General features: G+C 39.8%; 1 protein-coding gene across 1 annotated transcript in view; it reads left to right on the top strand.

Annotated features, from left to right (window-relative positions):
• Positions 1-14,890, top strand: part of NPC1 (Niemann-Pick disease, type C1) — a 30,615-nt gene that overhangs the window by 2,698 nt on the left and 13,027 nt on the right. Inside the window, exons 2-9 of the mRNA XM_009886656.1 lie at positions 6,820-6,942; positions 8,199-8,305; positions 8,897-9,072; positions 9,979-10,146; positions 10,774-11,023; positions 12,965-13,041; positions 13,709-14,079; positions 14,484-14,710. Coding sequence (XP_009884958.1) covers positions 6,820-6,942; positions 8,199-8,305; positions 8,897-9,072; positions 9,979-10,146; positions 10,774-11,023; positions 12,965-13,041; positions 13,709-14,079; positions 14,484-14,710 — 1,499 coding nt within the window. The remainder of the gene's footprint in view (positions 1-6,819; positions 6,943-8,198; positions 8,306-8,896; positions 9,073-9,978; positions 10,147-10,773; positions 11,024-12,964; positions 13,042-13,708; positions 14,080-14,483; positions 14,711-14,890) is intronic.

The raw sequence follows: 14,890 nt of genomic DNA, 5'->3' as shown, positions 1-14,890 counted from the left end.
CGCCAGCTGCGGGTTAGGTCGGTGGGCTCGGGGCGGCGCGAAGCTGCAGCGTGGTACCGGCGTGTACTGTCCTCGGTGGGGCTCTCCCTCTCCTTTTCCCCTCACTCCGCGACTCGGTGGCGGGCGGGACGGCGCGGTGACACAGCAGGCCCGTCTTGCCAGCACCTGCGGGGCGTGCTTGGGCTTAGCAAACTTCCAACTTCTGGCCAGTCAGTCCCTGGCGCCCTGCTGCTACCGCAGGCAGCGGCGGCAGCTGCCCGGGATGCCGCGATCCTGTGGTGTGCCCTGGTTATGCAATGCCCCGTGCATGTGAGTAGCCATCCAGTCACATGTTGGTGCAGAGGCTTGCATGTGTCCTCAGTGTCTGCTTCGGTTTGCTCAAGAGTTTTCTTATGCTAGGTGACAGCTTCCTGGAAGTAACAGGCTGTGTGTAGCAAGAGCTGCTATTTATTGATGCACCAATGCTAAGGCTACGTACTTCCTTAAAATTAAGGACTAGAATAAGTTGGACGTCTTAATACTTTAGGAAAAAAAAATAGTGTAAAACCTTCGCTCCTCTCTTCTCAGTCACCTTTTGTTTATGCTGTAGTCCAAGGTAGGAGTGAGATACTCCACATTCCTCTGGAGAAACAAGGAGTGTCTTGTAAGCCTTAGTAGTGGCTTGGGTTTTTGTGGTTTTTTTTTTTTTTTTTTTTCCCTCTCTAATCAACTTGAAAACATACTTCCTAGGTCCAGTTTTATGCTTAACCCTTTTTAAACTCGCAAGTTTGTCATCCTGTGTGTGTTCTGAGGTTCTCCTGTTCTATCCTCTTCAAACAACCTTTAAAGGGTTTGAACAGAAAACTAGGAATTCATTTGTCTGTTATCACTGGAGAAGCTGATTGTTTACTAATGACTCATGATCTCCAGGTGGGTAGGTAATGGACTCCACATCTCATCAAGACTCCTTTGTAATGATCTTGGAGGGAGATACCATCTTGTAGTAATGAGGTGTGTTCTAGGCTGGTAAGGAAATTACAAGATGCTTTCCTTTAGGTTAAGGAAGGATACTGAGCTAGAGGAGCTTGAAACAAGTTCCCCTAAGATGTGGGGGATCCTTGTAGAGGATGTGGTTTTGTGGTCCACAAGAAGTAAACATTGCAAAATGACTTTAACCGTGCAGGTTTCGGTTTTGTAAGAAGGCTAAATTTGATACTTTTTTTTTTTGCTGTTAACTCTTATTTACAGCCTAACACTCCACAAAGTGGACATTGATATCTTTCATGTTGGTCCTTCAGTTAAACTGGTTGCAGAAGAGAAGCGTTGTGAAGTTGAACCTCTTTTCTCAGTCAAGTATACCGGCTGTCTGATGTTTTCATGCTTTTGGTTGTGGTGTGTATAAACCAAAATGCCATGTGTCATGTTTCTTCTTTTTAAATAAGTCAGTGGCATTTCAGTTTGCAGTCCTTCCATTATGTACACTTTAACAATGAACTTGAAGTGTTTAGCCTGTATAGGATGCATCTTTCACTCTGAACAGTGCATGGTACAAAACTTGTGCCAGCTAGCCTGTTACTAGTTGATAGTTAACTAACCATTAATGCCGTCCAAGAACTATGTTGAAAATCTTGGCTTCTTTAGTCCCATTTCTGAATGTGAACTTACAGGAGGATGAAGTCTTGAAACTGTTCTTGTTCTTTTATGAACATCCTAATGTACTGGCATCTTGTGTGCAGCTGTTTTAGTTGATCCTGGTATAATTATACTAAAACACAGGCTGTCAAATTAGTGGCTAAGCGTGGCTGGACACAGGTTTCCTATCAGCAACCGGGATCCCAAGCTGTAGGATATATCTGAGTTTCTGAAGTCCTGTGGGAAGATGTTAATGGCAGGTGCTGATCTGTTCCAAACTTGCTGAGTGGCCTTCAGTGCGATGTTACCTGACCTTGGGCTTGAAGTTCTGAAATGCCTGTGTGGAGCAACTTGCTTGGCAGGGTTGACAGCGTGGCTTCACAACAAGACAGTAACCACTTTACTTAAGTTACTTTCTGGAAAATCAGGAGTGACTTGTTCATAGTCTTTCTGGATGGAAAGTGAGGATGCTGCCTTAGAAGGGCAGAGATGACTGAAGGGTATGGCTGGTAGAAGTGAATAGGACTTTGCTGGGTAGTAGACAAAACAATCTAAGTGTGCAGTATTAGTACTCTTCCCCTCCAGGGCATCAGAGGTATTTTGGTGCAGATGGCCTTAGCTGCAGACAGCTGCTAGTCTGGGGGCCTGTGCTTTCTGATCATGCATGCAGTAAGTGTGTCTTTTTCCCAATAAATCATTGTCATCTAACACCAGCTTGCTCCCCCAGATACTGAACTATTAGCATTATTGCAACTTCCTCTTCCTACTTGACTTACTTTCCTGTGACATGTGAAGGTGTGCTTGGATAACTCCAGAACTGGGGCTTTCTTTGCCTGGCCAGGAGTACCTAATGATTTTTCTGGCTGAAAGGTAACAGCCCATTACCTACCAGCAAAGGAACAAAAGGAGCTTGGCAGACAAAGCTTGTCTCTGAATTGGCTGCCTCTGAACAAGTTACTGAAAGAGGCAAAGTAAGAGTAAGAATTAAACCTGTAAAGTTTCCTTTAGTCTGTGGGCATCCTCTCATAGGGAGGGCTGTGAGGTAATGTGCAACTTCTGGGGCAGATCTGGAGACTTGACCTGGTCACCTGTTTTCATAAACCAGTCTTGCCATTTTTTAAGGGTAAAGTGATATTATTTTTCCCTAGAAGTCAATTTCTCAACCTAGTGGGCAACGTCAGCTATTAAGTGTGAGGTGGACTAGATATTAAGGGGGATGGGGGGGGGGCAGGTGGTAAGTATGCTGTTTCCTGAAATCTTTTTTTCTTGCCCTTAAAGATCCCAGATGTACCATCCTAGATGAAGGAAGGGGAAACAGCTGTATCTGATGCTGTTGCCTTTTGCATACATTTGTAATCTTAATTTGGAGAGCCAAACAATGTTCACTTGTCATCTGGTATTTGCAAGACTACAAGTACTTGCTGTTTCTGTATACAATGTCATCGTTTTTCTTTGTCTGCTTAACAGCTACATATTCATTGTTGGTGATGGCTAATGTTGCTGGAAGCATTGAAGATCATTGATTTGTTTCAACATGCAGTTGAAGAAACTTGGACTGAAGTAAATGTGTTTATGATCTGTTGGAACACTAGTTTTATTACAAATAAGTGATAATGGCTGGGAGCCAGAAAACTAACAGAAACTTTGTAGAATGCTAATAGTCATGAAATGTCCATACTTGCTTGTGTGCAAGTTCTTTATTAGGGCTCTTGGAGCTCTCACCTGAGGTGAAATTTCTCTTCAAACAGAATATGTCTACCAGAAGTAGGAATACACTTTTCTGAACGCAGGGGATGTACTGAAGGCTAATGTTTGTGTACTGCCCCATGGTTTCTATGCTGGGCTGGGGACAGGACAGAACAGCCTTAATCTAAGGTTACGTTGCTATTGCTTTGTAAAGTACTTGGGAAAGTCCAATTTTAAAATACAGAACATTTAGTAATATTACTTTTTTAAAAAAAAAAAAAAAACAGCAAACAAGCACCCTATGTAAGTCTTATGGAGAATCTTGCTTTGTTTAGAAGGCAGTTGGGTTTAATACAGCGTTTCTGTGTTAATTTAGGAGCTAAGAGGGCTTTTGCCCATTTAAGAAAGGTGATTGTTCACACAAATCTTAAGTGACGCAAAAGTCTGACTCTGCAAGCAGTTAACTGTGACCTATTTACAACCACACTGACTCATCCCTATCTCTTCCTAGCACTGTAGGAATGTTCTTCTAAAAGAATGGAAAGAGCAAAGTACTTGTCTTATTCTGTAACTTAATCTAGCTTTTACTAGAGGGTTTTGCGGGGGGAAGAACTTCAAGCTAGATTTTATCAGTGGTAATGGAGTAGTTACTTAGTTACTTGTAGTATCCCTGAATACTGTCTGAACCCTAGGAGACCAGCCCTCTCACATATTTTGTGGCTGACTTGGTGATGAGCATGCTATTGACTTGTTAATGTCAGAGAGCTATGTTGGTGACTTTAGGCTGCTGACTTCGAGTGATCTGGTGTTTTTTATTGACTTGGTTCAACCACTGTAAATCAAGGATCACCAAAGCTTATGGATTCAGAGGAAAAAAAAAAAAGAAATCAGACTTCTACTAGTGAGAATCTGCTAGGTTATGGCATAAATCTTAGGTTGCCTCTGAAATTGTATTCTTGGTGTTGATACTGAAATAGAGTGTTCAAACTTGCAGTTCTAGGTCTAAGTGCTCTTTTAGTAGTTCAAAGTAACTGACCTGTTCAGCTTGTCTAAACAGGCTGAAAGTTTGTTTTTTCCATTGTAGGTTTTATCGATGTGGAACTTCAGTAATATGGTTCAAAATTCTTTATTCAAATGACAAGTGTAAACTAACACCAGTCTGAAACACCTCATCTTGCTGCTTGTGTGTTTAGCTGAATGATTTTTGGTGCATGACCAAGTGTCATGTGCAACAAAGTTGCTTTATGCTCTCCCCTGAAAAGGATAGCAAAAAGCCTTGTAGATAAATTCATAGACATAATGTAGCTTGTGTTTTATTTTTTATCTGTGTAGCTATAACCAAGGAAGTGTTACCTTGAAATACAGATAACATTTTAAAAACAATAGAACTATCAGTCAGCCTGACATAGCTGATATTTACTGTAAGCTTGTGGGGTTTTTTTTGTAACTACTAAAACAAAGTCTTACAAAGTTCTTATAAACTAGCATTACTAGTTTCACCACACTTTCCACTCTGGAAGAAGCTATGTATTTCTGAGAACAGTAGGTTGATAATTTTGTGGGGTTTAAAAATTGAGAAGTGTTAGATAACAAGACTTCATGAAGCATAGAAAAATTTTTAGAAAATGTTCATAGAAAGTATGATTACAAACCATTCTAGACTAAACATGGAAGCCAGCCTGATATCAAATAAATACCTAATGCTGTTCTCATGGGCAGTAGTAAGCAGCTTGAAATTCTTTGCCCTTTTGCAAGAATAGCAGTGAATCTGTGCTATCTCTTGAAGAGGTGATTAATCCACTTCTAACACTGGTACATGCAAACACTAAACAATCTTCTTTCCCCACTAGTAGATTGTTTGCTATTAAAACTGGGGTATGCAGGTGTAAGGAAGCAGAAGTGGACATAGCAACTTCTAAATTTTCATCAAAGAATTGTGACTTCTTAGATTAATTTGATGCACGAAAGAATTTACAATGTAGTTTCTGTAAATAGTCTCCAAGTTATGAGAATTTACCTTTTTGGCTTATGTTGGTGTTAAACATTCAGCGTTTACAAGTGCACTCTTAAGGGGTGCTTTCCAACTTGTATGTAAGAACATGGTGATACTGAGTGATCTGGGTGAGTGGTATTTAAAGTGACTTTTGGACCTGGCTTGTAGGGAGTAACTTTGAATTGGGCCATGTTGCATAGGTTAAGTTAAAGGAGAAACGATTCTAACAGGGTCAGGTAAGTTGTTGGTGGTTATTGTCCCTGATTTAAAAAAGCAAACAAAAATTACTGATGTACTTTTTGAAGAACTGTCAGTGTTGTTCAGCACAAAAATGGATGTTGTGGAGGCATTGTAATTCTGGGTAGTGCTTGGGTATTATGAATACAGCCTTTCAGGCACCTCTCTGGTCAGTAAACAATATTATTCATGGTCAAGCATGAAGCGCAGCCGTCTGTCCTTGCAGTGTAAGCATATGGTGTTTCTACAAATGCTAGGTCAAGGTTGTTCAGGAGAGGAAAATAGGTCAGTTATCTCTCAAACTGTACCATGCAAACTTCTGACCAGAACTGGCAGAAGTGTAGTAAATGTTTGTGCAGTCTGCTTTCCACTTGCAGACCAGGTGCATGGGAAGACCTTGGAGCTGTCTTAAAGCTTTTGCTGTAAATAACTCTTGTTATTGCAAGTGTTAATTTTCAGAATAAATATTTTGGTTTAGCATTTCAGATGTCTCAGTGTCGTGTCCACTGAACAAAAGTACAAGGCTTGCAAGGTGCTATTGTCCCTTTTCAATTTCCTTCTTTTATTTTATGCACATCATAAATAACTGATTTCTGAATTTTTCAATAGTCCCTTAAATTGAAACATCTTTAAAATGAGACTTGATTTTTTTTTTTTTTTTTTTTTTTACTTTGCACTTTAAGCCTACATAAATGTTGCATGGTTAGGCTTGAAAGTGGTGATGGAGAGCATCCTTTGAGATTGACAATACATGGTGTTCTGTGGCAAGTGCAGAGCTGTGATGTTCTGTTTCAGAATCCTCTTTATGCTGCTACTTCCTCAGTTTGTCATTGTAAGTGACTGAGTTTGCAAGGATTAACTTCTCTCCGTGTACACTGACTCATGTGCTCTAAAGTGAGAGTTCAACCCACTAATCATATGCTTTGTCTTGCATGAACAAATTGTTTTCTGCATCACCTTATATTTGGGGATGCTTTTTAAGTATTGATTTAGGCTTTTCTTAAGCCACTCTTGTATTGGGTCTTAACTATAGTTGGTGCACTTCCTTTTTCTAGGCTAGGCAAGGAAAGGTGGGGTGCTGAGCTGGACATCAGTGGTGATGTGCACAGTGTCAAAAACACATGCTTATGTTAACGGGTGTTTTAGGCAGTATATGCTGATGTTTAAATTAGCAGGAAGTTACCTAATCTGGATTGTAAATGACTTTTGGAATAGTAGCACATATATTCCACAGTAGCTGAGGAATTTGGCCACTGTTCCTTGCAGTTAATCAGTTATCTCATGTTGATTAGGTACTTCCACAACTGTGTGTCTGGTATGGGGAATGTGGAGTTGCTTCTGGAGACAAGAGATACAACTGTGCCTATGATGGACCACCAATAGCACTACCAGAGGATGGCTATGACTTAATGCAGGTAAGTTTTTTTTGGAGGTCTGCTGCTAAAATATAGCTCCCCTACATTTTAGAGTTCTGTCTTGAGTTGGACCTGCACTATGACCTTAAGCTCTCTCATCCTAACTTGATGAGAAAGTCAACAGATTATCTCTGATTTCTCAGGTGCAGCTTGTAGCCCCAACTGTGTGAAGGTAATATACCTCAGTTTCTGTTCAGAGGTATGAAAAGTCTCCAACACGTGATTACAGGCTTTCACAAACATAACCTTAAATATGATTGCTTCACTTTCCTGCATATTTTCCTCACTGGTTTGAGCGCTCTTTAGTCACTGTTCTTTTAGAACTCTTCCAAACTATGACAAATTCTGCAGTTATGCACTTCGATCTCTAAAGGACAAGACTAAACCATGTTTTCCATCAAATGGTCATTCCTGATCTCTTCCTTAAATAGGAAGGGAGTAACTGACACTTAGACAAATGGAGCAAACTTGGACAAAGTTCTCTCCTTAGCTGTGCCCAGTGTGAGACCATATTTCTACATCTGGTCTTTAGTTGTCAAAGTGAACAAAACCAAGGTCAAAGTAGAGTTTGTGGATTTGATTCACAACATAGGATGATATTGCCAGACTTGCCTTCTGGCAGATGATAGTTCAAAGCTTTAAAGTGTGAAATAGCTATAGAGTTAAACAATGGTTTTGCTAGTGGAAGGTGTGACTTAAATATGTAGGTAAGCTAAGTACTGTTTTGTACTGTTTCTGAAGACTTAATACACAGTTCTTGTATGTTACTATCAGTTATACTTGTATTAAATGCGTTTGTCTCTTCAATAAACTGAACATGAAATAGCTCTTCCGGTAATCAATGATTTTGTGGTTAGTGGCTTGCCTACTGAGACTTTAGAATCTGATACTATCCAGAAGGTATACCAGAGGATAAGCTGCAGGAGTACTTTCAACTTGGATAAACATGTGTTGTCGTCTTACTAATAGACTCTCAAATACCATTATCATTCTATATATAGACTCTGGTGACTAAAGATCATCTGAAGGAGCTTTTTAAAAGGAAGTGATGAGTTGAATAAAAGAAGTGATTCTTCTCCCTATTCTCTAAAGAATCTCATTGGCTAGACTGATTTTCTTTTTTCTGTGCATCTCCCACAGCAACAGCTACTGTCTTCTGAGATATGCTGTAGCAGAATCCATAACTATAAGTTTTGAAGTCTTAAACGTGCTTTTTCCTTCCTCTGCCACTGATCTCGATACTGTTTTTATTTAAGGAACTCTGTCCAGGTTTATTCTTTGGCAATGTTAGCACTTGCTGTGATGTTCGTCAGCTTCAGACTTTGAAAAACAACTTGCAGCTGCCTCTGCAGTTTCTCTCCAGGTATGCTAATGAATGGCAAAACTAAAGCTTTGTAACATAATAAGAAAGCACATTAAGACTCTTCTGTTGAAGCAGACTGTAGAAAACTTGGTATTTTCATTTAAATGCTTATTGGAGCAAGCTCTTGGAGAGACTTTCTGATCCATATCAGGAGGCTTTAATTTCATGAAACAACTACTTGTGGTCTGGATTGAGTTAGTTGGTAGAATACACATTACCTTTGTTTGTCTCAAGCTACTGTATTTGTAATGAAGGCTTCAGAAGAGGGTGACATAAAGTACTGTTCAGTTTCCTTGTTCTAACAGAAATCTTCCTGCTAACAGCATTAAAGTTTTCCTTCAAATTCTGCTGTATCTGCTATTTGTGCTAGGCAATTTTGCTAGGAAGGAATTATGTTGATGCTACTGATGAGTAACAAGCGATTTTAAGCACAAGCTAATATTGTATTGCAAATTAAAAACTTGCAGAATTGAAATATTTTTTTCCTGTCACTCTGAGCAGAATGTGTATGCTTGCTGTGTAGGTCAAATCAAATATGCCTTGCATCTTTACCTCTTAATCTGATTGCTGTTCATTGACTTTCCTACGCAGATGTCCATCGTGTTTTTACAACTTGATAAACCTTTTCTGTGAACTGACTTGCAGTCCCCATCAGTCTGACTTTTTGAATGTTACAAGCACCATACCTTATTATGATCCAGTTTTAAAAGAGAACAAAAGTAGCATTACAGAGCTGCAGTACTTTATTGGAGAAAGCTTTGCAAACGGTGAGTAAATAATATGTTAATTTACCTAGGCTTTTGTCAAGGTAACGAGGCCAATGCTTTCTCAGGAAGAATTGGGAGGGGGAAACATCTCTCTGCCTTTTGAAGTTTGAGGCATCGAACAGGTACCAGTAAGTCGTCCTTGAAACTGCTGGAATACTAACTTCTGCCTGGGTAGGCGACATTACACTGATGCTGTTATTAACAGTGTTTTTGAAGACTCAGCTGAGACTGGACACTTATACAAATGGTTAATTGCTGATATCTTGGACTTGAACTTCAGAAAAAACAAAGGTGTTGCCAAATACTGAATGTCCAAAACTACCTGATATTGAAACTGTCTGGCAAGTATAATAGTAAAGTTTGTATACAGCGCACTACAGTGGTTCTCCCTCCTTGAAATGGACTGTTGTAGTCCTTTGTCAAATCCAAAGTTTGTTTCTTTTCTAAGAAAAAATGAATCTGGATTGTATTTTGGTTTTATAGCAAACTTGAAGCATTAATTCAGTCTTTGTACACTTTATGCAGAAACCTTTAATCAAGTTGAGACACTTGAAAGTTATACATGGCCTACAGGTCAGAAGTAGCTTAAATATTTGTCATAACTTCCCCTGAAAGGAACTTTATATTAAAGTCATATTATATTTACTGAAACAGTAAAGTAGGTTCTAGTGTAATTCAGATTAAGGTGGTCTACTTGGAGTAAGATGGCTGTAATAAAGCATTGCAACCTTGAATACTGTAAATACAACTGAAAGCATTATTTCACTATCTTAAATGTTGCCTCTTGAAAGCTATAAGCATGTTCTTCGAACTTGGTGAGTCTTTAATTATTGTAAATACTTGGAATCCTCATTCAAATAATAACATTGGTTTAATGATTCTTCTGTCTTCATGCACTCTTCCTAGCAATGTATAATGCCTGCAAAGATGTGGAGGCTCCATCAAGTAATGTTAAAGCACTGGGGCTACTGTGTGGGAAGGATGTCAAGGACTGCAATGCAACCAACTGGATTGAGTACATGTTTAGTAAAGACAACGGGCAAACTCCTTTCAGCATTATTCCTATCTTTTCAGGTAAGAAACTGAATAGTTCTTGCCTCTGAAGCCTCTGTCAAAGGCTGTGTGCTATAGCTAGTATACTGAGTTGTTAAACAGCTGCTCAGCAATGAATGTCTGCAGTCAGAGGCTTTCCAAGCAGAAACGTAAAAAGATAATCAGTTTATCTTACATTACTTTGAAGTCATTCTCAGCTTGCTTTGTATGCAGCTTCTTGCTATATGGATATCTCAAACTCATTAAGGCATGGACTGAGCTTAGGCAACTGGATAGCTTGTATTCCTTGGTAGTCCCCTGATGCTTTAGGATTTCTTTGTAAGGAAATTGTTACACATTTCACAATCTGAAGAGATAAGGGGAATGACAAGTCATTGCTGGGATGATAGAGGTATGTGCTTATTAGTTTAACAGACTGAAGTGTTCTAAAACACGACCAGTCATTTAGTTAGTAGACAACTGTAAGTAGTCGTACCTGCTAAGGAGAAGGCAGTGGCTTCTTCAGCTGTAAGACCAAGCAAAGCTATTCTATAGAGGCTAGGAGCTTCCATATAAAGGGTTAACCCATTTAACTGGGAAGCTTGTGTTGTGAAGTTCTGAATTTTTACCAGGTAGTAAACTGGCTCTGCAACTTGTGATTTGTCATAGATGTTCCTGTCCATGGAATGAATCCTATGAACAATGCTACCAAAGGCTGTAATGAGTCTGTGGATGATTCGACAGGACCATGCAGCTGTCAAGACTGTGCAATTGTTTGTGGTCCAAAACCTCAACCCCCTCCGTTGCCTGCTCCTTGGCTTTTGTTTGGTTTGGATGCTATGTATGTCATCATGTGGATCTCCTACATGGGATTTCTACTCATATTTTTTGCACTAGTTTTTGGAGTCTGGTGTTACAGGTAAAGCATTCAAAAATGTTCAGTTCTGAAAGTCATTTGCCTTTTCCCCGAAAACTTCCTCTGTCCAGGACAGAAGGCTTATGCCTCTACTTTTTCACCCAGCCAAAAGTCATGTTCTGTGGCAGATGCTTATACTTACAGGGAATGTTCTAACACCTAAAGCCATGTGGTAGAAAGCGAGTTGGTTTAGTTGATGTGCAACTCTACTGTTGTCTGTAGCTACAGGATCAAATACACAAATCAACAACTTTCATAAGCAAGAACCTGAGAGTATGCAAAAGTCTGGGGAAATGCATGGATCTGCTTCATCTCATTGCCATTAAGCCTTTGTGGTAAAGAGTAAAGTCTCAGTTCAACTGTGTCTGTTCTTGGATGGTATGCATTAAGATACCAGAGCACTGCCTTCCAGGAGCAGTGAACTGCCTTTGTGCTCAAATGTCAAACTTCTGGAAGCTGTGGGGTTTTACAATGCTTTAAGACCGGGTCAGTATGCTAACAAACCAACATCTTGGAGAACCCGTATGACTAAGTAAAAATGCTGTCCTGTTCTCTTCCTCAAATCACTTGTTCCCTAAGTTTTAATTGGAATGAGCTGGAAAGTTCCAGTGATGGAGAGGTTTGTTTACCACATGCAGTGTTTCATAAGTCTCCATTACTTCTGGCTATTGCTAAACACTTTTTTGCACATGTGACATACCATACTTTGTCAGGAGATGTGGCTGAGCAGGAAAGAATCAACTAAAAGTTTAACTTAAAGATAACGGGATTGTAGGAACTCAATTCAGGATCAGTGGGAGAGAGAAAGATCTAGCGTTGGCAGCAACATCAAATCATAACATAGTTTTCTTGCAGTCTAATACTTGCAACAAAACAATCACTGCAGTATTGCAAATTAAGTCATGGATACTTTTCCTTAGTCTCCTGTTTTGAAAAAAAACTAAATAGAAGCCAACCTTCTATTTAGTTAATGGCATTTTGTAAAGTAAGGGGCAGCAAACTGGCTTCTTTGCACTATGTGATACTCACTAGTAAAGTGCACAAGTAACTGACGCTGTAAATGCGTTGGTGTGGGTGTGCTAGCAATCCGGAGCAGTGGAAACCTGTTAGTAATTCTTTAAAGCATTTTCCAGAGGCCTCCACTATCTAATGTCATTAAGTATGGTAGTACCTTTCAGTGCAACTTTAATATTGTTCAATTATAATCAGGAATCTGAAATTGCTGTATAATAAGAACTAAATCTGTGTGGAAGAGGGTAGTGGGTATGACAAATTTATGACATGCTCAGCAGCCTTATCTCACTGGGTAACGTGCATAGCAAACTACATGAAATGGTAAGGGTGTTTCAGCTGTCTGGTTCATAGCCCAAACATCCTGCCATAATTGGAGGTCTGATTAGATTACCCTGAGGAGGCTATTGAACTTATGTCCTGCTCTGGGTATCAGGAATGAGTATAAGCAATATAGGTTTATCATAAATGTTCTGTGCTATAACTGCTTGTCCTCAGGACAGGAACAGAGTACCTTACTTTCTTTTTTCTCACTTGACCCTTTCTTCAGGTTAAGCAGGTGTAACTTAAGGATTTTGACTAATGAAGGTATTTCTTGCAAATGTTCATCACCCTAAGTTATGACCAATTTAAATAGATTCTCTGTGCTGTTAATGCTGCTGGTCTTCTAAATATGCATAAAGAACATATGCTTGATCCAAGCTGGAAAAGTTTATTAAGACCACCAACACGAGTGGAAGTTGTTCCAAAGAATCATAAAGCTGGAGATTGCTGTTCTTGAGTGGATAGGTGTAGGGGGAAAATGGTGCCCATAGACTTTGGAGGAGTCAAGTAGCAAATTTATTACTACCATTGGACTCTATTCTTACTGTACAAACCCCAAAAGATACCCTTTTTGGGGGAAGCAGAGTAACATAGCTTTTTGTCTTGCAGGAGGCGTCACTTTGTCTCAGAGTACACACCAATTGACAGCAATATAGCCTTTTCTGTGAATTCCCATCGTGACAATGGTATGTCTTAGATAAGAGTAATAGCTTACTAATAGGAAACTCAGCTTAAGTGCATCCCCTTCCTGTGGGTGGGGTCTGGAATTTTAGCTTTGTTAGGCCATATAATCCATTCTTATGGGACTTTATTTCAGTCTTTTAGCCAGTATCTCTGTTCTTTTAGAACAGTACTTAACCATGTTTTGCTGGATGCTGAAAGCCCTGGTTTCACAGTTTATGGGTCTAGCTATGCTAATAGGAAGTTCTGGAGTGCTCGTAGCTGGGGGTGAAGGAGGCAACAATGCTAAAATCATTTTGATCATGTTCTGACCCATCCATGTATCTATTCAAAGCATGCCATGAAAGAACTGTAGTTTAGTTTGTGTAGCAGCTGAGGTAGCTCATTTTAATGCTTATGTATCTTTCATCTGCTTCCTGCCTTTATTTGCTGTGCTGACAACTGTCAAAGATAATTTTGCATTAGAAGGGCCAGTGTTAGGTACAAGCTAGTTTCTACCTCCTTGTCTTCAGTCAAGGATTGGTCCCTGGGTCTGACTGTCAGTATAGACATAGCTTGTGGTGCTTACTACAAACAGAGCTCGAATAAAATTTTGTCTTTCCTAGTGGACTTCAAGAAAATGCTGCTTAACTGATTTCTCCAACGTTTACTGTTTACCTCTTGCTCCTACAGGGAAAACTACCTGTGGTGAAAGGCTTGGTGAAAGGTTTGAAAATGGCCTAAGGATGACATTCACATCATGGGGGGCTTTCTGTGTCAGAAATCCACGTCCTGTTATCCTTTTCTCTGTGGTCTTTATTGCAATGTGCTGCTCGGGCTTTGTGTATGTTAAAGCAACTACAAACCCTGTAGATCTCTGGTCAGCCCCAAGCAGCCAAGCTCGCAAGGAGAAGGAGTACTTTGACACACACTTTGGGCCTTTCTTTCGTACTGAACAACTTATTATTCAAGCGCCAAACAGTCATCCAGACACTTATATGCCTTACCCGTCGGGAGCAGACGTACCTTTTGGGCCTCCACTTAGCAAAGAGATTCTCCATCAGGTAATTACGACTTCCCAAGAGCAAAGACGTAAACATATCTAACAGGTACAACTGTATGGAGTAGGCTTCTATCCGTAATGCTGTGCATCCATCAAGAGTCACTAGATATTTGTATTAAAAATCCTAGTCTTACTATTAAAGCTTTTTGTTGAAAACCTTGTATTTTGACCTCTTCTGTTAGAGGTAGACTTGTAAGCTAAGTCCCAATAAGTATTCTTAGTGTGAACACAGAAATAATGAGATTGTCACATGCTTCTATTGATGTGTGCCATTCCTGTTGGAATCTTACAGGAATATAGCAAGCACTTAAGTCCTGTCTTGCAAGGGAAATACTTTCTTGTGCTGCTCTTAAGCTATGGTTTGGTTTGTTGTTTTTGATTGTGGGTTGTTTTTTTTTTTTCAAGGTGCTGGATTTGCAGGATGCTATTGTCAACATAACTGCTTCTTTTGACAATGAGACTGTAATGCTGAAAGACATTTGCCTGGCTCCTCTTGCTCCCTACAACAACAACTGCACTATATTGAGCGTACTCAACTACTTTCAGAACAGTCATTCTGTACTAGATCACGCTATTGGGGATGAGTTCTTTGTCTATGCTGACTACCACACTCACTTCTTATACTGTGTTCGGTAAGCAGTATGATTACATGTTTTTTTCTAGGCCAACTAGGTCTTTGTCTTGCTGGCAAACAAAACTAGCTAGTTTTCACTGCCCCCTTGAACCTTTTCTTACTCCTTTTTAAACTCACAATACTATGTGGAACTGCGTATTAGTACAGATTGCTTCTGTTTCTTTGTCTTGGTACTTCA

The sequence above is a fragment of the Charadrius vociferus genome, unplaced genomic scaffold, assembly GCF_000708025.1.
Source record: "Charadrius vociferus isolate BGI_N301 unplaced genomic scaffold, ASM70802v2 scaffold45, whole genome shotgun sequence".
NCBI lineage: Eukaryota > Metazoa > Chordata > Aves > Charadriiformes > Charadriidae > Charadrius > Charadrius vociferus.
Note: the sequence above shows the minus strand (reverse complement) of the source record. Positions and strands in the feature narration are given on the sequence as shown.